Source organism: Mobula birostris, chromosome 10, assembly GCF_030028105.1.
Source record: "Mobula birostris isolate sMobBir1 chromosome 10, sMobBir1.hap1, whole genome shotgun sequence".
Taxonomy (NCBI): Eukaryota; Metazoa; Chordata; class Chondrichthyes; order Myliobatiformes; family Myliobatidae; genus Mobula; species Mobula birostris.
In genome coordinates this window covers 80,389,265-80,411,821 of record NC_092379.1, presented here as the reverse complement: position 1 = coordinate 80,411,821, position 22,557 = coordinate 80,389,265, and the positions used below count along the sequence as shown (strand labels likewise).

General features: G+C 40.5%; 1 protein-coding gene across 5 annotated transcripts in view; it reads left to right on the top strand.

Annotated features, from left to right (window-relative positions):
* diaph2 (diaphanous-related formin 2) overlaps nucleotides 1–22,557 on the top strand; it is a 631,396-nt gene that overhangs the window by 246,965 nt on the left and 361,874 nt on the right. For all 5 annotated transcript variants that reach the window (XM_072270521.1, XM_072270519.1, XM_072270520.1 and 2 more), the window contains one exon: nucleotides 6,404–6,733. In XM_072270521.1, coding sequence (XP_072126622.1) covers nucleotides 6,404–6,733 — 330 coding nt within the window. The remainder of the gene's footprint in view (nucleotides 1–6,403; nucleotides 6,734–22,557) is intronic.

Sequence of the window (22,557 nt, the reverse complement as noted above, 5' to 3'; positions counted from 1 at the left end):
GTTATAAAACAGCAGTGGTGATGAGGCAGTTTTAAACAATCCTGAGATGACTACCTACCTGTTTAAGTGTCGTGAGATAATCAAGTTTTTTTTAAAAAGGTGCAGAGAGATGTTCAAGTTTTAAAAAAATGCCATGAAACATTTAAATTTTTTTATAAAGTGCAATGAGACGTTCAAGTATATATTTTTTAAAAAGATTGCACAATTTGTTTGTTTCTTAGCAAGTGAAATAGAAAGATGGTCAGGTTTTTTTAAAAAATGGCAGAAAATGTATGAATTCATGGGTTCATAAACAGTGATAATCATAAATAAAAAGAGCATAAATGGTAAGCTACAATGGAAAACGAAGTCTTGAAGTGCACAAAATATAACTGGATAAATTGAGCAAATTGAACGGTATTTTTAAGCAAATGAAATAGCCAATGAAAAGTGAGTGCATTGGGTAGAAAAGCATACAGTTTACTGAGAAGTTTAATGACTCTAACCAAACCAGTCAAAGTGAGATTTGCTGATACTACGAAAGTAATACAGGAACACTTAAAACTGAAACCGTCGTTGATTACAGAGTGCTTCAGGTTTCATTAAGAAAATCAAAAGAAAAGGGAGTCCATTTCAGCTTACATGGGTAAATTAAGGAGATTGTCTCAGCATTGTCAGTTCAATGATGGGCTTAGTGATGCACTGAGAGGTAGTTTAGGTTTTGGATTCTCACAAGAAAGCTTTCAAACACAGCTCCTAAGAGAAATGCAATGCATATTTAAAAGAGCAGTGGAAATTGCTGTATCAGTGGAAAAGTTAGAGACATTTGAGTTGCAGTCAGGAATGAAAGTGTGCATGAATAAAATGGCAATGTCTGAACAGAAACCTGCCTTGTTGACTAAATAGTGCAGTGGCTCTCATACACCAGACCAATGCAGGTTTAAAGGTGAAACTTACAGAAAATGCAACAAGGTTAGGATGCCTACAAAGAGCAAACTGGGAAGACGAAAGTAAATGGACTGCACAGGGAAGAGAAACAGACAAAAAGTCAAGTTGCAATTTCAAACACAGCATTAATCTGCATACTGTTGATGAAAAATTGATGGTAATGATGGTGACAAAGGACTGTGTAGCCTTGAGATGTAAAATGTGAACAATAACAATTAACAAATAATATAGCTTAGAGAATGGCAAATTAATCGAAATGGATTTGGACACTTGCTCCACTGTATCAGTCATTTCACAAAATGAGTTTGAATGGCATTTCAAAGATACTGAACTGAAGCCTGCAGATGTCCGGCTAAGAACTTGTATAGGAGAAAAGAGAATTCCTGGGGAAATGACATTCGTAACAATGAAACACACCTATCAACAAGCCACATTGGGCTTGTATGTGGTAAAAACAGGAGGGGTAGCATTGTTGAGTCGTGACTGGTTGAGACAACTACAACTTGGAGATCCATTCACTATCTGCATGCAATGACCCCTACAGCAGAATCAATTGAAAGCAAGTTGAGAAGGATACTGGATGATGTCACAGCATTGTTCAGGGATAGCATTGGGAAACTTGAACGTATCAAGAGTAAAATAATGTTAAATGACAATGCCAAACCCAAGTTTTACAAAACCCACCTGGTTCCTTATACCACCCATGACAAAGTAGACAGTGACCTAGATCGCATGGAGGCTGAAGGAATTCTTTCCAGTGTTGAGTGGAGCCCACTTGCAAAGTCCATGATCCCAGTAGTCAAGAAGAATGGGTCTGTTATAAGGTTACTATCAACTTTGAACTGAAAGTACTTTGTAGGTTAATACTTACTGCCCAGGAAAGAGGATATCTTTGCAAATCTTTCTGGAGGAAAACGCTTCAGCAATGTGGACTTAGCTGATGCCTACCTACAGATGGAGATGGAAAAAGAGTGCAGAGTGTTCCTCACCATAAACGCAAACAGCTTTATCACTATAATAGCTTTTTTTTCAGAGTAGCATCTGCACCTGTACCTGCACTTCGGCAGAAAACTATGGACTGTGCTGCAAGGCTGCCCAGGCACTCAGTGTTACCTGGATGATGTTATTGTTACCGATAAGGATGATGAGGAAGAACTCAAAGTCCCAAGGCATTGTTCAAGAATCCAAAAAATTATGGGCTAAGAGCGGATCATATCAAATGTGAATTCTTCAAACCATGCATCACTTACTGTGGTCACATCATTGACGCACAAGGATTACACAAATATGCTAAGAAAATTCAAGCAGTGGTGGATGCCCCAAGACCAAAGGGTGTGTCACAGTTGTTGTCCTGTTTAGGATTTGACAATTTCTATGACAGATTCCTGCCAAACCTGGGCTAATGTGCAGTGCACCCCTTGAACTCTTTACTACAGTTTGGGAAGAAATGGCAATGGATAAAGCAGTGTGAAGTAGCTTTCAAAAAAAATAAAGGAAATGATGATGTTGGACACCATACTCAGTTATGATCCGCGCCATCTAGCGAAGCTCGCCTGTGAAGCTTACCTTATGGTATAGGTGCAGTCATATCATCTGCTATAAGTGATAGAAGTGAACGACCCATAGACTTTGCATCTCATTCTCTTACTGCTGCTGAGAAAAAATGTGCACAGGTTCACAAAGAGACCTTGAGTCTGCTTTGAAAAGTACTAATAGTAGAGGCAGTTTATCCTCAGTAGTGTTCAGCAACCTCTGTGTCCATTTTCAATCCACAGAAGAGTGTTTCACTTACAACAGCAGCATGAGTGCAGGGATGGATCTGTTTCTTGGTAATAACAATTAACAAGATCAAATTCATGAGGACAACTAATCATGGAAATACTGATAGCTTGTCCAGTTTACCCTTGGAAAAGGAAATACCTGAAAAAATTACAAAAGGGGGACACACCTTTTGACATATTTTCCCTAATACAAATTGAAGATCTCCCTATTACAGAAAGAGATAATCCAAAGAGAAACTAGAAAAGACACCACACTGTTTCAGGTCTACATGGCTACTGAAAATGGCTAGAACGTTCAACAGAAAGTCGTAGTTCCCCATCTTTACCAGCAGCAGGATGAACTTGCCCTTGTCTGAGTTTGCCTAATGTGGAGGTTGAGAGTAGTTGTACCATTCAGGCAGAGAGCTGAAGTGTTGAAGGAGCTGCATGCTGGTCATCTAGGCCCGGTGAAAATGAAAGCAATGGTTTGAAGCTTTGTCTGATGGGCTAGGATTGATTAACAGCTTACCATCCACTGTTCGGGATACCAACATGTTCAGAAAATGCTAAGCATCTTGGAGAAGAAAGGGGACGAAAGGTGTCCAGAGCTGTCAAAGTCACTTCCTGCAGTCGTAGAGGCAACTCCTACAATTACCATTGTGGAGGCCTCAGAATCTGAGATTGTTTCACAGCCACGTCTCACCTACACTGCAGAGTGACACCCCCCGCCCCCCACCTGCATCAGAAAAGATGTTATCCCACAAGAGTCAGAAATCCTCCACAGCGATTACATCTTAGGCCTGAATGGGACAATTTATTATGCTGTCTGTGTCTATTGTCTTAGGAAAGGTACCATGCAGTTTCTCAGAAAATTGGCTCTTGGGTTATTCCGGTTGTTCCAAGAATCTTGGAGAGCTTCCTCTGTAGACTTTGGCTGTCTCATTTGCTGCAATCTCTCCAGGTAATCCCAGACAGCCTTGATAATGTTGAGATCAGGTCTTTGTGGAGGCCATACTACCTGTTGCAGAACTCATTGTTTTTTTTTGCTGAAGATGGTACTTTATGACCTTGGCCGTGTGTTTGGGGTCATTGTTGTGCAGAATGAAGCTGGAACTGATCAGACACCTCTTTGATGGCTTGATGGATAAGAATCTGTTTATACTCTTCAGCATTGAGGATTCTATTAATTCTGACCAGATTGCCAACTTCATTTACAGAAATGCAGCCTCAAACCTGCAGGGAAGCTTCGCCATGCTTCAATGTTGGCTGCAGGCACTCATCCATGTCATGTTCTCCAGCTGTTCTACATACAGACTGCCTCTTGTTTGAGTCAAAAATTTCCAATTTTGTCTCATCAGTACAGAGCACTGGCTTCTGACAAGACTTTTCTGCAGAGGAGTGTACTTGGGTTCCAGTGGTTTCTGAGTTCAATGCTGATAACAGTGCTGAATTTCTTTTGATTCAGAATCAAAATCAGTTTGATGTATCTCTCATCTGCATCACTCAGTTTCTGTGGCCGAGCACTGCATTTCTGGGCTTCAACCTTCAGAAGAGCTTGGATAGCATATCTTGAAGCTGCTGTTTGCTGTGAAATTTCAGTTTGGGAGAGACCTTGCTGATGCAGGATGCCCTTGTTGTGTCTTATTGCTATGCTCACTCTTACCATGGTGTAAGAATTGATGATTTGAAGGTTAAGCTGTCACATCTTCCACACTCTCATCTTTTAGTTTGCGTGTCCTTTGCCCAGTTTGATTCCTTCCACACCCATTTTTGATTCAGCTAATCAGTTTAGTTATCTTTGTTTCATCATGCACTGGGTATATATACCTACAAAGTAATCAAGTAATATAAAGTAATCACACTTTTGTTTGAAAAAGTGGTCTATTACTTAATATGGTACTTTCTTTAATGAAATAATAAAAATTCTCTGTAAAATTTAATGTTTTTGGAAAATGAATGCTTGAAAATATAAAATGAGGAAGACAAATATATATATATATATATATATATATGTGTGTCTGCACTTGCCCTTCCTTTGGACTACATCAGTGACGTAGTGGACATGCATTATCTCCCAGCTCTGTGTTTGTGTTTTTCATTCAATTAGCTTTATGTTTTAGTGTTTTACAAAACATAACATTTTACACAACAAAACATAACATAACAAGGCAGCAAAATGAAAATGCTAAATAGCATGCTAATTTCTTACATCTTGGGCTTCACTTTTAAATGTAGTTACCTGAAGAACAATCAGGTGTCATGGGTTTTTTTTTCCCATCTGCTAATGGAATCCAAAAAAGAGGAAGTCAAACTGAGCAACATCATTACTGAGTTTTGTGGTGTAATAGATGGAACATAATTCTCCTCTTAAGTTCTCCCAATGACATTCTGTTTTTTGATTTGACGAGTCTAGTAGAATAGCAATAACTACTTTAAGGGTTTTGTTTACTATTGATTATTAGCTAGGAATAATATTAAATCTGTGAAGAAATTGTCTGCACATTCCTGTTAGAAACTGAAACAGTGGGGATGATTTGAAATTGCTGTCAGAAACTTTTCGCAAAGCCTGTCATTTTAACTTCTCAGTAGTCAATGGTTACCTGGAAATTGAGAATTTTTATGATATTCGACTGCTTCAAAGATTGTAGATGAATCCAGTTATATTTTCAACTGTAGTTCTGTCTCGTTCTGCTTCCCAAAGCCCACGTGGATTTTTATCAGCACCCTGTATTGATTTGGGGCCCTGAAATGTCAGCAGACTGTCATGTAGCTTGATTAGAGAAACGAAGATCAGATGTAATGACCCTTTGCAGTCTGAGATACACAAACACCACACTGACTAGCAATCACATCATTGGTCTTCCTAGATTAGATACTCATTTATAAGAAATGAGCCATTGGAAAAGCACAAAAAATACATACTGTAATGCCTTGCGTTTGCCATCTCTACTGACCAAGTGGCTCACTAAATTTTTCTAACTTTGCGGCCACTAAAGTATTGTTGGCATTCCTGCCACATATCTCCTGAAAGGTGGAGTGGACTGTTTGCCACAGCTGTCTGCTGGATGTAAAGCCTCACCCATGGACCATTCCATGATGACTTGTTGGAATGCCATCATGCCATCGCCTATTTCCAGATGCCTTTGATGATGGATTTTGGAGAAAACTGGAAGCATAGATATAAAAAAATTAAGCTATATTGTTAGCTATTAATTAAAAATAAATATGCATTACTCTCTTTCTGCCTTCCAGCAAAGTAGCAGTGCCTTCTGGCTTATTTTAATTTCAAGTAAGGTGTAAGAAATTGTATTTAGTGATTTTGAGTAAGTGCATAACTAGGAGATGCCTGGATCATTTGTATTGAATGTGCGAAGTGGATGAATGAAAATGTAACAAGAAACATTGTATTGTCCTGAATTTTCCAACTTTTTTGATTTCTTTTAAGCTCAATTAAAAACAACAAAGGAATAAATAGTAACTACTTGACATTCATCCACACTGAAAGTTTACCTAATGATTTGTATATAGTGTTTAACATCTGTTGAAGTTAGCATTTTTGCATGCTCATGTTGTGTTTGACTGGACCTTTGATTGTGATCTATCTATTCACTCCATATTTATTTTACAGCCATTAACTTAGGCTATAATGTTATTGTCATAGTTATGCATCTTTAGTATGATTTTATGACAGTGCTTGTTTTTGAATTATTTTACAGGAGCCAACAGCACCAGTGGCTTCATCTGGACCCCCACCTCCACCACCCCCTCCGCCGCCACCACCCCTCCCTGGAGGGCTTGCCCCTCCTCCTCCTCCTCCACCACCCCCACCTCCACCCTTTCCAGGTGGTGCACCACCACCACCTCCACCTCCACTTCCGGGTGGCCCAGGAATACCACCACCACCTCCATTTGGAAAACTGCCAGCTCCACCATGTTTTGGGAGTGGACCCAATTACTCTGAAGTCACTGAAACGCTTCCATATGGATTACAGCCTAAAAAGCAGTACAAACCAGAAACTGCAATGCGAAGAGCCAACTGGTCGAAGGTAAGCATTTGATAGATGAAGTTGTATTTTGTCAAGGATACTTCAGATACTTCAGATTTTTTAGGTTAGCCAAACAATCTGACAGATTAGTATTTGATTAACACTTCCTGACAGCTCATGTCCAAAGTAACTGAAATGCAGCATGAATAAGGAAGAAAATTGTTATGAATAATAAAAGCTTTGATATTTGCACTATGTTCAAATTGACCCCTCTATTTATTGTTGAGCCAGTTGCCTTCCATTAACTCTCATATTTTATACTTATTAATCCCTGCTTGAAACTGGCGACACTTCACCTGTGAGTCGACTGGGGTGATATACTACGTCCGGTGCTCCCGATGTGGCCTTCTATATATTGGCGAGACCCGACGCAGACTGGGAGACCGCTTTGCTGAACACCTACGCTCTGTCCGCCAGAGAAAGCAGGATCTCCCAGTGGCCACACATTTTAATTCCACATCCCATTCCCATTCTGACATGTCTATCCACGGCCTCCTCTACTGTAAAGATGAAGCTGCACTCAGGTTGGAGGAACAACACCTTATATTCTGTCTGGGTAGCCTCCAACCTGATGGCATGAACATCGACTTCTGTAACTTCCGCTAATGCCCCGCCTCCCCCTCGTACCCCATCCGTTATTTATTTTTATACACACAATCTTTCTCTCACTCTCCTTTTTCTTCCTCTGTCCCTCTGACTATACCCCTTGCCCATCCTCTGGGTCCCTCCCCCCCCCGTCTTTCTCCCTGGGCCTCCTGTCCCATGATCCTCTCATATCCCCTTTGCCAATTACCTGTCCAGCTCTTGGCTCCATCCCTCCCCCTCCTGTCTTCTATCATTTTGGATCACCCCTCCCCCTCCCATTTACAAATCTCTTACTAACTCTTCCTTCAGTTAGTCCTGACGAAGGGTGTCGGCCTGAAACGTCGACTGTACCTCTTCCTAGAGATGCTGCCTGGCCTGCTGCATTCACCAGCAACTTTGATTTGTGTTGCTTGAAACTATCGCTGCTTCTTTGCCTTTTGATTCTCCTGTCTATTGTAGATGAATCACTTTAAATGAAGTTTTAGACCATAACACATTAGGCCACCTGGCTCATCGAGTCTGCTCCACCATTCAATCATGACTGATCCTTTCTTTTTCTATCTCCTCTTCAACCCTAGTTTCCAGCCTTCTTCCTGTAACCTTTGATGCCATGTCCAATCAAGAACCCATCAATCTCTGCCATAAATACACCCAATGACCTGTCCTTCACAGCTGCATGTGGCAACAACTTCCACAAATTCACCACTTGGCTAAAAAAAAATTCTCTCATCTCTGTTTTGAAAGGGCGCCCCTCTAAACTGAGGCTGTGCCCTCTTGTCCTATACTCTCCCACCATGGGGAACCTCCTTTAGGCCTTTCAATGTTCGAAAGGTCTCAATGAGATTCCCCTCCCCACCAGAATCCTTCTGAATTCCAGTGAGTACAGACCCAGAGCCATCAAACGTTCCTGGTATGATAACCCTTTCATTCCTGGAATCATCCTTGTGAACCTCCTTTAGAAATTCTCCAATGCCAGCATATCTTTTCTAAGATGAGTGGCCCAAAACTGTTCACAATATTCAAGGTGAGATCTCACTAGTGCCTTATAAAGCCTCAGCATCACATCCTTGCTCTTGTGTTCTTGACCTCTTGAAATGAATGCTAACATTGCATTTGCCTTCCTCACCACCGACTCAACCTGCAAGTTAACCTTCAAGGTGTTCTGCATAAGGACTCCCAAGTCCTTCTGTATCTCAGATTCCTGGATTTTCTCCCTGTTTAGAAAATAACCCACACATTTATTTCTACAGCCAAAGTGCATGACCATGCATTTTTGAACATTGTATTTCATTTGCCATTTTCTTGCCCATTTTCCCAATCCGTCTAAGTCCTTCTCCATCCTACCTGTTTCCTCAATACTATTTGCCCCTCCACCAATCTTCGTATCATCTGCGAACTTTGCAACAAAGCCATCTAAATTACTTAAGAAGAAGAAGAAGAAAGCCCTTAACTCCGAGTGGAGTCATCGGGATGCCATCATGACGGCGTTGTTTCAGCAGGCTTTCTTATTTTTATGAGGCCAAGTTGCTAGCTCGATGCTCAACCCAGCATGGGTGGAAAGCGTACAAGGGAGCCAGCTGGATTTGAATTCGGGAGCCTTCGCTCCGAAGTCCGCCACTGATGCCACTATGCCACCAGCTGGCCACTAAATCATTTATATACAACATAAAAAGAAGTGGTCCCAACAGCGACCCCTGTGGAACACCACTAGTCACTGGCAGCCAACCAGAAAATGATCCTTTTATTCCCACTTGCTGCCTCCCACCAATCAGCCAGTGCCCTAACCAAGTTAGTAACTTTCCTGTAATACCATGGGCTCTTAACTTGGTAAGCAGCCTTGTGTGTGGCTCCTTGTCAAAGGTTTTCTGTAAGTCCAAATGTACAACATTCGTTGCATCCCCTTTATCTATTCTACTTGTAATCTCCTCAAATAATTCCAACAGGTTTGTCAGGCAGGATTTTCCCTGAAGGAAACCATGCAGACTTTGTCCTACCTCATCCTATGTCACCAAGTACTCCATCACCTTATCCTTTCACAATCTTGCACCTCCACTTTTGATACCTTTGCTTCCTTCAAAAATTTAATTATATTTCTTCTAATGGGTACTCACTTAGAACGGCAATTGAGAATTATTAATAGATTTTCTTATCTGTTACCCTTTCAACCTCCTTGCATCTATATTGTCCCCTGTTCATTCAAGCCTGGGCAGTACAATATGGAGAGCAAGCTGATGAATCCAAAGAAACAGCAGAGACCAATACAACTTGGCACCAGTGGTGTCACAGGAGCTGCCTGTCAACTTTGAACTAAACATAGGACTGTCTTAAGAGATTCCTGCTCTGGATCTTTCCTCGGGATTTACTCACAAAGCCTCCCTTGAGTAGGTACAGCTGCAAGGTAGTGGAGGTTTGAGATCAGAGTTTTCCTTCTAGATCAGCTGCCCACCACAGCTGATCCCATCTGCCCAAAGTTTTAAGGCACCTGAAACCCACTTTTGCCTCTTCTCCTGTTAGTAGAAAAGGTCCCACCAGGCTTAGTAGCTAAGCCACACGAGGCCAGGAGCTGGACTTGTTTGTCAGAGGCTATTTGGGAAGCATGCCATTGGGAGCATGTAATAGGCAGTGGCAACTTAAACACACTACTTGCCCCTGGCTATGACAGCCTTAAGAAACCAAACTCTTAAAATGCAAGTTTTAAATTTTACATTATTTAAATACACTCTATCCATGAAAACTGTATGGCCATGCTGCATGTGAGCAGATGACTAATTCAAGCAACACTAAAGTCAGAAAGACCAGCAATTGCAGGTGCTGTTTTCTGGAGTGAAGAATAAACTGGAGGAACTCAGTGGGTCAACCATATCTGTTGAGGCAGAGGGATGGTGACATTTCCTGTCAAGACCCTATTGAAAATCTAGAAGGGAGGTGACTAGCATAAAGAAGTGAGGGGGTGAGGGAGGCTGGCTCTGTCACTTTGAGTTTATTGTTCAAGATAGTTCACAGTATTCTGGGAACCAATTGTTATCTAGAAACTTTTACTGCAGTAAATGTGAAAATTATGCAAAGCATGTGATGTGCATGGACTGACCATTTGTTTAACTTTTCTTACTTCTGGTGCAGAAGGAGAAGATTCAGCTCATTGAGCCCACACAGTTCTCTGTAGAGCAATCTCATTACATTCCCCTTCCTTATTTACCAGCTGCCCAGAAGAAGCTGCTCTGTCACAGGTCCCTTGACTATCCTTCATTTTGTACAGCTTATCAACACTAATGATAAATTGTAGTACACCTTTGTGAAGTGGGAGAAAACTGGAGCACCCAGCAAACACTAATGTAGCCACAAGAAGAATGTGCCACTTCCACAAATGTTGCAGCTGAAGTCTGGATCAGCACTGACTCCCTGAAATTCTGAAGCAGCAGCATTAACTAGTGACTACTGTGCTGTCCTCAAAACAGCCACCTTTCTTCTTGATATTCTCCTAATTTCACTGTGGAAGGTGTTTGATGAATAATTATTGGCAGCAGAAATTCGTAGTATTTAAGCGTTTCCCCCTAGATTTGTTTGCAATTCTGTAATAATTTGGATACTTAGAATCTCAGTGGTATTGAGTTTGTTTAGTCATTCTGCTTCTCAAGGGAGCAATATTACATGGTATTAAAATATAGTCAGATAATGCTCAAAATATTCAGTACCTGTAGTCAGAGAAACATTGAACTGGTTGAGTGGTGTCACAGCAACGACCTCACACTCAATGTCAACAAGACCGAGAAATTGTTCGTGGAGTTTTCGAAGTGTAAGTCAGGAGAACACGTGTTTGTCCTCAGTGAGGGGTCAGTGGAGGAAAGGGTGAGCAGCTTCAATAAATGTCAGCATCTCAAAAGATCTGTTCACTGATGCAATCATGAAGACATGCCAGCAGCTCTACTTCATTTAGAGTTTGAGGAGATTTGGTATATCACCAAAGACTCTTGCAAATTTCTATAGGTGTGCAGTGGGAGCATTCTGAATCATTGCATCACAGTTGGGTATCCAATGCAAGAAGCTTTAGAGGGTTGTGGACTGAGCTAGTTCCACCATGGGAACAGCCCTCCCCACCATCGAGAATGGCTTAGAGGCATTGCCTCAATAAGGCAGCATCCAGCATTTAAAGACTATCATCATTTGAAAAATGCTCTTTTCTTTTTACTACCATTAAGGCAGAGCTCCTAAAGACCCATACTCAATGATTCAGAAACAGGTCCTTCCCCTCTGTCGTCAGATTTCTAAATGATCCGGAACCCATGAACGTACCACCTTAATCCTACTCAAAATTTATTTATTTTGAAATTTTGAAATAGTAATTGTATGGCATGCCCTTACACTATAATATTGCTGCAAAACAACAAATTTCATATCAGTGCATGGTAAAAAAAAAACCTGATTTTGATTCTGAGGTCAACAGTCTTACAAAGGGCAAAGTCGGCATGGGTTCCTTAAGAGGAGATTGTGCCTAACAAAACTCTTTGAATTCTTTGAAGAAGTAATGTGCAGGGTTAGGCAGGGAATCAGTGGATATTATTTTATTGGATTTTCATTAGACCTTTGATAAGGTGCTGCATGTGAGCTGCCAAAGAAGATCGGAGCTCATGGTTTTTCTGAAAAGATATGAGCATAGACAAAAGATTGGCTCTCTAGCAGAATGCAAATAGTGGAAATAAACAGCACCTTTTCTGGTTGGTTGCTGGTGACTAGTCGTGTTCTGCAAGGGTTGTTAGTTCTGTTACTTTTCACATTGTATGTTTGTGATTTGGATGACAAAATTAATGGCTTTGTGGCCAAGTTTGTGAATGATACAAAGGTAGCTTGAGAAGCAGGGAGTCTGCAAAAGGGCTTGGACAGGTTGGGAGAATGGGCAACAAGTGGCAGATGGAATACGGTGTAGGGAAGTGTAAGATCATGTACTTTGGTAGAGGGAGTAAAGGCACAGACTTTTCTAAAGAAGGAGAGACTTCAGAAATTGGACATGCAAAGGAAGTGGTCAGTACTGGTACAGTATTTTCCAAAGGTTACCTTGCAGGTTCTAAGTAAATTTATTATCTAAGTATATATGTCACCATGTACAACCCTGAGATTCATTTTCTTGTGGGTATACTCAATATATCCAGTAGCTACACTGTAATTGAATCAATGAAAGACTACGCCAATAGGACAAACAACAATGATGTAAAAGACAACGAACTGTGCAAATACAAAATAGAAAGAAAATAAGAGTAATAAATATTGAGAAAATGACATGAAGAGTTGAAAATGAGTCCATAGGTTGTGGGAACAGCTCGGTGATGGGCCAAGTGAAATTGAGTGAAGTTATCCTTTTTGGTTCCTGTACCTACTTCCTGATGACAGCAGTGAGAAGAAAGCATGGTGATGGGGGGGGTCACTGATGATGGATGCCGCTTTCCTGCAACAACACTGTGTGTAGATGTAGTCAATGGCGGGGAGGGTTTTACTTGTGATGGACTGAGCCATATGCCCTACTTTTTGTCGGATTTTCCATTCAAGGGCATTGGTGTTTCCATATGCAGCCAATCAATATACACTCCACCATACATCTATAGAAGTTTGTCAAAGTTTTTGATGTCATGCCAAATCTTTGCAAACTCCAAAGGAAGTAGAGTGCTGCTGTACTTTCTTTGTTATTGTACTTGTGTGCTGGGTGGGTCCAGGGCACCTTCTCTGATGTAATTTAAAGTTGCTGAACCCCGCCCCCCCCCCCCCCCACCAATGAGGACTGCCTCATGGCACTTTGGTTTCTTCCTCCTGAATTCAATAATCAGCTCCTTGCTCTTGCTGACTTGGAATGAGAGATTGTTGATGTGGCACCACGCAGCCAGATTTTGAATCTTCCCCCTATATGCACATTTGTCACCACCCTTTGCATTGGTATCGTCAGCAAACTTAAATGTGGCATTGGAGCAGTGCTTAGCCACATAGTCATGAGTGTAAAGTGGCAGGGCCCTAAGTACAGAGTCTTTTGGTACACCTGTGCTGATGGAGATTGTGGAGGAGATGTTGCCAATCTGAACTGACTGATCTGCGAGTGAGGTAATCGAGGATCCAATTGCCCAAGGAGATATTGTAATTTTGAGGGGATGATAGGATGGAACAGCAGTCTGGCTGTTCCAGTGAAGAGCCAGTGCAATTGCATCTGCTGTGGGCTTGTTGCCCCAGTAGACAAATTGGAGTGGATCCAAGTCTCTTCTCAGCCAGAAATTAATATGTTTCATCACCAACTTCTTAAAACATTTCATCACTATGGATGTACTACTTAGGCATTTGTGTAATTGAAGTCTGCTTGAAGCAGGTGGGTATCTCAGTCTGCCAAAGTGAGAGGTTAAAGATCTCGGTGAACACTGCAGCCAGTTGATCAGCACAGGTCTTTAGTACTTGGCCAGTTACCCCATTTGGCTGGATGCTTTCCCTAGGTTCGCCTTCCTTAAGGCTGTTTGCATGTCAGCCTCAGAGTCTAAAATCACAGTTTGTGATGGTTCTTCATTGTTTTGATGGTCAAAGTGAGCATAGAAGGCATTGAGCTCATCTGGAAGCAAAGTCATGTTGCCACCTATATTGCTTGATTTCACTTTGTAAGAGATAGCGTTTAAGCCCTATCACAACTGTTGTGCATCTTTCATTGATTCAAGTTTGCCACTTCACCCGTGAGATGGTTATCCAAAGATCATATCTGGACCTCTTGGAACCTTTGGTAGACTTGAATTCCTTTGATCTGGCCCTCAGCAGATTGTGGATCTCATGGTTCATCCAGGGCTTCTGGTTGGGGAATATTTTGAATGATTTTGTGGGGCACACTCATCTAAAACTGTTTTTATGAAGTCCATAACAACCATGGTGTATTAGTTCTGATCCACATATGAGTCCATGAACACAGTCCAGTCCACCAACTTGAACCAATCTCATAACCACTCCTCTGCTTCCTGTGACCACCTCTTTGTTATCCTAATCTCTTGACCCTTGCTCTTTAGCCTCTGCATGAGGCTGAGTCAGTAGTAGGAAAGGCAATTATAATGTTAACATTCATTTCAAGAGGACTAGAAGATAAAGCAAGGATGTAATGCTGAGGCTTTATAATGTGTTGGTCAAACCACATCTGGAGTATTTTGAGCAGTTTTGGGTCCCTTATCTAAAAAAGGATGTACTGGCAATGGATAGGATCCAGGGAGGTTTACTCCTGGAGAAGAAAGGCTGAATGTGGGAGAGGTATTTAATGGCTCTGGGCATCTACTCAGTGGAATCTTTGAAACTATGAAATATTGAAATGCCTGGATAGTGTGGGTATGGAGAAGATATTTCCAATAATTGGAGAGTCTTGGACCAGAAGACACAGAATTAAAGGATGTCCCTTTCAAACAGATAATAGGCATTTCTTTCATCAGAGTATAGTGAATCTGTGGAAGTCATTGCCATAGAAGACTGTGGAAGTCAAGGTATTGCATCCATTTAAACCAAAGGTTGATGGGTTCTTGATTAGCAAGGCCATCATTGGTTACAAGGAGAAGATAGGAGAATGGGATTGAGAGGGGAAAAAAATCAGCCATGATCTAATTACAGAGTGTACTTGATGGACCAAGTTACCTAATTCTGCGACTATGTCTTGTAGTCTTACTGTGATCTAACAAAAGAATCATTTGGATTTGAATTGCTATGTGCAATCAAAAAATAATGCAGGTACTGGTTATTCTGAGATAAAAATAGAAATGCAGCAGCAGTGAAATGGAGCCAGTTCATTAAAAGGAACCCAGACCTGAAATTTTGAATATTTATTTGTACAAATGCTGCCTGATTTGCTGAGTCTTTCCTGCACTTACTGTTATTTTGAAATGTTATAACTGTTCTGTAAAAGAATGGTTATAAAATCATAACTGCAAGAATAAGGAATTTTTTGTACTGACATAGTGACATCACCACGTTAGATTGGAACTTAGTTAGCATGTGAAGCTTGATTAAGACAATGCCTACTAGAAGGTTTTACCAAAGTGAATATTAGCATGTGAGCTATAAACCCAATTATCATTTTAAGTTGTAACTCTTCCTGTTATTAAGAAAAGTAGATCAACTTTGAGCTGCCAGCTGGTACAAGTGTGAACCACTGACTACCTGAACATCTTTTTTACTGTATATTTCTATCCTTCTCTTGCTCTCTTTTGTGAAAGTATTACCAACATTGCCTCCGGATTTCTTCCAGCAAAATTAGTTTCTTGTCCAAAGGTGACTAGGAGTGACTGACCTGGAAGGTGGTCTGTTTGTTTAAAGGAGTGTTGTATAATCAATACACATTTGTTTGAATTGATGACGTGCTTGGAATTTTGAAGTTCCAAGATCTGGTTTCAACCAACACTGATTGTATGTGCAGAGCAACTGAGTGCATGTTTACAGCATCAGCCAACACTGGCTGTCTGTTCACAGTGACATGAATGAACTTCTGTTGATGTTGTTCTGCAAGGAGGAGAATGTGGTAGTGGAGAACATGAAAAGTTAGTGGTCAATGCCTGGCGGGTTGGACAGGCACTGATCAAAATTAAATGGGATTTTATTATGCTGCTGGAGGTTGCAACCTTTGGCTGTTGGATTGACCATGTATCGATCCCTGAGGTAGATGGGTTTATAAGGATGTAGGATATCAGAGTCTAGAGAATGATGAGGAATGCCACGTAATCTGAGGATGTATTTTTGACAGCAAGTGAAGTGGATTTATGGATAATACCAAAGGACTGCATAGAGGACCTGACCTGGGGAAACCCTACAATGCAAATTTCCTATAAATTTGTAATAATTTTTTTAAAGATGGGAAAGTTAGTTGCAGAAGTGCAAAAATCAGTTGTGAAGAAGTATCAGCTTGTTAATTTGAAAGGCAACCAGTCTTCATAAACTGCTTACATGTAACCTCTCTGTACTAATTAAATGGGTACAATTGTCTGTTAAAAACTCAGACTGCTGCTTATCAGTAGGAGAAAATTTAAGCGGTTAGCTTTAGTAGCTTTAGAAACCAACAAGGCAGTCTCTTCTATTGATGCTTGTAAAATGTTTCATCAAACAATGTAACATTCCTCGATACCTTAAGGCTACTGAACCTAGCCATTGCATGTGGGACTACCTGGTTCTGTACATTAAAACTACATAGGAAAAACAATAAATACATGTTTAGTTCATCTTCATTTATATCATTCATTTCTGATTTATGGCATATTCAGCTTACAAACAGTTCTCAGGAATAGGACCCTTGTGTGATCATGGTCACCCTGTACATTACAAGAAATTACTGATATGTTGCTTTTCAGAGTATTGATGACAACATCAACAGCTGTTTACTCCTGAGTCTGCTTTGAAGTGAACTGGTTGAAGATCGTCAGTTATCTTGGCTGAATAGGAAAGTACTGCCCACTGTTCTCCCTTAGGTTCCTCTTTTTTCTGCAGTATCTTGGTTCATATTCAGAAGGTTAAATCTTTTGGCTTAGAAAATGCTGGATACAGCGCAGTAGTCAGATACTCAGACAATTTAATTGTTTCTCATGAGGGGGCTGATAGAAGCCTTGTCCACACAATATACAAAGTAATTTTTGCCAAGAGACTGAAGTTTGCCCCCCACCCACCAGTATTGACTTCCTGTGCATCAAAATGGTCAAACTTTGGGCTGTTTCTGAACGTGCCTATCACTGAAATGCATCACCTCAAAAACTATTAAGAAGGAATAAATTATTCATTTTTTTAACTTATTAGAAATCTCTTTGAATGCTTAAGACCTGAAGATATGAATACTCCTGTATGTTTTGGGATAAATGCTGACCATTCATGATAATTCTGCCGGCAGTTACGAGCAAGATTCAGCTCATTGTTTCCATTTATCTTTCTAAAGCTCATCTTCAAAATACCATTTCTAATTTGCTGTTAACAACACATACATAATAAAATGAATTATTGAAAATTTAACCTGACAATTTATGTGACTGTTTTTCATCTGGGCAGATCCATATATTTTTGCAAAAATACCTATTAAGGGTCCATCAAATATAAGAATAGCTAATAAATTTTAACTAGCATCAAATGCAGTTAGATTGTATTTCCAGCTTCTGTCAAAATATCTATTCTAAGAACGTCAAGCCATGTCATCGGATACGGGAAATTAAAAACTTGGAAGAGGTTTGGGAAAATAAAATTTATAGCAAGTGCTTTGATGTTTCCTCAGTACTTAATATGTTGCTTAGTAATATACTGAAAATTGTATTGCTATGTTGAAAGTCAGTACTTTAAGATGGATCAAAGTTTATTTTTTTGCTCACTTTGTATGTGTTTACAAAAATGTATGATTTGACCAAAATAGTCTTTTGCTATTTGATTTCATTCATGGAAATTTGGGAAGATTAACTAGCAAAATATGAAATAAACATAGGGCTGTTTTCTTGCTGGCTACACTCAAAATGTGGCTTGAGGGCATAATAATACTGCAATTTATCTGACAGTTACAGGAGCTCACTGATAAGGGCAAAGTAAGAGAATTAGCAAAGGTAAATGACTGCTTAGTCTGTGCCCAAGGGAATAAAGCAGCATAAAATATGTAATAATCATTTTATGTAGTGTAAACTAGAAGATCTTATGCCTGGAGGATTTTTGTTGCATTCTTTAATCAAACATGGTACCGTCGAGTAATTTGTTCAAAGAACAGATCTGATGATATTGTGTATCATTACATTCTAGATGGCTATTTGAGTCAGAATTAGAATAAGGTTTATTATCACTGTTTTATATGACATGAAATTAGTTGTTTTGCAGCAGCAGATAAGGCAAATTAGAACCAGAATTAGGTTTAATGTTACTAGCATATGTCGTGGAATTTGTTGTTTTGCAGCTGCAGTGCAGTCAATATATAAAGAATGCTCTCCACGGTACATCTGTAGTTAAAAAAAAATTGCTGGAGCTTTGGTGACATACCAAATCTTCTGAAATTCCCTTTGAAATATAGCTGCTGTTGTGCCGCCTTTATAATTGTATCTGAAAACCCCGGTTTCTTTGGCTGCATAAGTCTAGGGAAGACACTCTCCAGTCCCGCCAAACTCATGAGATTGAGATGGCTCTCCCACCCCAAACCCCAGTTTGTGTGGATGTCATGTAATTTGCTACCCTGTTACAAAATAGTGCCACAAAATAACAGACAGTACACTGCGTATGATTCAAGGAATTATATTTATGAATGTTAACTAAAGGGTTAGTAAAGAAAAACAAAAAGAAAAGGGCTCATTTTAATTAAACAGTCAGATGTGCACAAGTTGGAGCTCATATTTTTCACATATTCATCGATCCTCGGTTGATCTCACCCCTGGCTTCGTCAAATCATGGACCCCTCCGGGTTGAATCCTACGACCTCTCCAGTGTCTTCTCTCTTCTTCTCCCAAAAAAAAAAGCCCCAAGCCCAACTTTAGTGTTCTTCACCTCTCAGCTCTACCATCCCAATTGGATGGCACACATTTCTCCTCATCCCTTATCTTCAGCAATAACCCAAAAAAGTTGAAAACAGAACAGACTGCTCTTACAGAACTACTAAATGAAATACATACAGCATAACAGTAAAAATATGAACCAGGGCTTTGCATATCAGTATGTTGGGCCCAGGATAGATCTTCAGAGATACTGAATCCTAGGAACTTGAAGCCGCTTACCCTTTCCACTGCTGATCTCTTGATGAGGACTGGTGTGTGTCCCCTTGACTTCCTCACTTGAAGTCCAGAATCAATTCCATGGTCTTAATGGAAAGATATACCAATATGATAAACTATAGAATAAATTCTGCCAAAAAAAAAAATAGAATAATGAGATGGTTCATGAGTATATTGACTGCTTAGAAATCCGGTGATGGAGGAGGAGAAAATGTTCTGAATCAGTGAGTGTGGATGTTCTGTACCTCTGTCCCGATGGTAGTAACATGAAGAAGCCATGGCCCAGATGGTGATGATGGATGTTGCTTTCTTGAGGCATTACCTTTTGAAGATGCCCTCAATGATAGGGTGGGTTGTGTCCTTAATGATGCTGGCTGAGTCTACAACTGTCTTCAGCTTCTTGTAATCCTGAGCAATCAGAATGTTCACCACCATACATTGATCGTAATTTCCCAGTGTGTTTGGTGACGGATCAAATCTCCTCAAACTTCGAATGAAGTAGAGCTGCTAGTGCCTTGACAGCAGCAATACATACGTCAGGCTGCTGTTTATTGATTACAGCTTAATGTTCATCACTATCATTCCCTCAGTACTAATTAACAAGCTCCAAAACCTGGACTCGGTACCTTCCTCTGCAACTAGATCTTTGACTTCCTCATCAGGAGATCATTATCGATTGGTAAAAAAGATCTCATTGCTTATAGTTAAGACAGTTGCATCTCAAGGATGTGTGCACAGTTCACTTCTGCATTCACTTCAATACCCCTCATAATTTTGTATACCTCTATCAAATCTCCCCTCTTTCTTCTGTGCTCTAGGACCCAACCTTTTTTATACCATGGGTCCCTACCATTAACTGAGGGGTTCCTGAACCCCAGGTTGGGAACTCCTGCTCGAGAGAATAAAGGCAAACCTATTCAACCTTTCCCTAAAGCATTGTTGTAAATTTTCTCTGCACTCTTTCAATCTTATTGATATCTCTCCTGTAGGTTGGTGACCAAAATTGCAACAATACTCCAAATTAGTTCAAACCAAAGTCTTATACAACTTCAGTATAACATCCTAGCACCTGTACTTAATACATTGATTTATGAAGGCCAAAGTGCTAAAAAGCTTTCATTATGACCTTATCTAGGTGTGATGCCACTTTTAAGGTATTATGGACCATGGATCTATATTCCCAGATCCCTCTGTTCTCAGTGCCCAACTGCTCACTGTGTAAGTCGTCCCATGATTTGTCCTCCCAAAGTGCAGTGCCTCATAGTTGTCTGCATTGAATCCCATCTAGGCCTCTGGCAGACCGTCCAAGATTTTGACATCTAGGAACTTGAAGCTGCTCACTCTTTCCACCACTGGCCCTTAAATGAAGGCTGGCACCTGTTGTCTCTTCCTAAAAGCCCACAATCAGTTCTTTGCGATGTGAGGTGGTTGTTGTGATGCTACTCACCCACCCGTTCTTTCGCAGTCCTGTATCAGTCTTGTACACTTTCTCATTGCCATCTGAGATTTTATTGATAACAGTGGTGTTATCAGCAAATTTATAAATTGCATTTGTCCTGTGTTGTGAGTGTAGAGAGAATAAAGCAATGGGCTAAGCATGCATCCTTGAGGTGCTTCTGAGTTGATTGTCAGCAACGAGCACATGTTATCACCAATCCGTACTAACTGTAGTCTCTTGAGGAGAAAGTAGTGGATCCAGTTACAGAGGGAGCTATGGAGGCCCAGCTTTAGAAGCTTAATGGTTAATGCTGAGAGGATGATGATATTGAACACCAAGCTGTAATTAATAAGCAGCAGCCTGACATGTGTTGCTGCTGTCTGGCTGCTCCAAAGCAAAGTGGAAAGCCAGTGAGATTGAGTCTGCTGTCAATATATTGTGGTGGTAGGTGAAATGCAGCAGGTCTAAGTCCTTGCTCAAGTAGCCATAATCAACTATTGACGCATTTCATTAAGATAGATATGATTGCTTCTGGTCAATATACATAGAGGCAGCTCACCCTACTCTTCTTGGACACCAGTCTGATTACTGAAGCAGATGAGAACTTCATTCTGCAGCAATGCAAGGTTGAAGATCTCTTGGACATTCCATCCAGTTGGTTGGTACATGTTTTCACCACTCTGTCATATATACTATCAGCTCCTGATGCATTGCGAGTATTCACCCTTATGAAGGATGTTCTGACATCACATAGGCAGATTGCAAGATTAGCTGACACTGGGATTTGCATAGGTGTAGTGTTATTCTCCCTTTCAAAGCATGCATAAAAGGTGTTGAGGACATGGGGGAGTGCAGAATCATTGGTATTTATGCGGTTAAGTTTCACTTTATAGGAAGTAACAGCACTATACCTCATAGTTTTGAAATTCTCCTGGTGTTCTGGCTAACATTTTTATCCAGCCAACATCCAAAACATCTAATTTCTGGCTATTTATTTGAGCTTGCTGTGCACAAGTTGACTGTCACATTTCCTAACTTTGGAAATGATCCATTGACTAAACTGTACTCTAGAATTCTCTATTCAGATCAGGTTACAATAATAGAAGTTGTTTTTATTTGATACCAGACTTCAATTGTCTCTATCTGTAAACTCAGCTCCATCTACCTGCCTTTTCCCCATAACGCTTAATTCCCTTACTATGTAAAAATCTGTCTAACTGTTTCTTAAATATATTTAGTGAAGAAGCCTCAACTGCTTCCCTGGGCAGAGAATTCCACAGATTCACCACTCTCTGGGGAAAAACAGTTTCTCCTCATCTCCGTCCTAAATCTTCTCCCCCGAATCTTGAGGCAATGTCCCTAGTTCTAGTCTCACCTACCAATGGAAACAATGGAAACTTTCCTACTTCTATCTTATCTATCCCTTTCAAATCTTTATGTTCCAAGCAAAGATTGTTTTGTATAAGGAAATAATGTTCTGATTTGCTTGTTGAATTCAAAGCTTACAATCTTCAGTTTTAGATTTTCATTCATGATACATGCCAATTACATTTATGATAAAACTTTCATCTCAGTTGATCTTCTGGTCAAAATGGCATTGAACTGCAGTCTTCATTGAGAATGTTGCTCCTAAGTAGGTGTTTTTGAAGTTCTTGGGGATGATTTTGGGGATAGAGGTGGGAGTTACGAGTCAGGTTAAGGGTTTGGGATAGGAATGTGAGAGAATTATAGGTTAGATTGGAGCCTTGCCCTCTGCATTTTGCAGACCAGCAAGGTGGATGGTTGACTAAGGACATCCGGAGTCAAGTTCGCCACTCTGTGCTCAAAGGCCAGTGATGTAAGCATGGGACGAAGGATATCCATAGATGAAGGACTGGTAAGCACTCTGGATAAGGACCAGTGAGGTTGAGGGCTGGTGATCCACTAGGTCAGAGAATCCCCCCCAGATCAGTAGCTCTTAGGATCAGATCTCCATGGGAGCAGGGAACACCAGGTCAATGCCTGACCATGATCAATTGGAAGTCAAAATCTAGGGAATGCTGGTTTGAAGTCCACTGGGGGAGCCAAAGGCCTATTGTCCGTGAATCTGCAGGAGGCCTAGA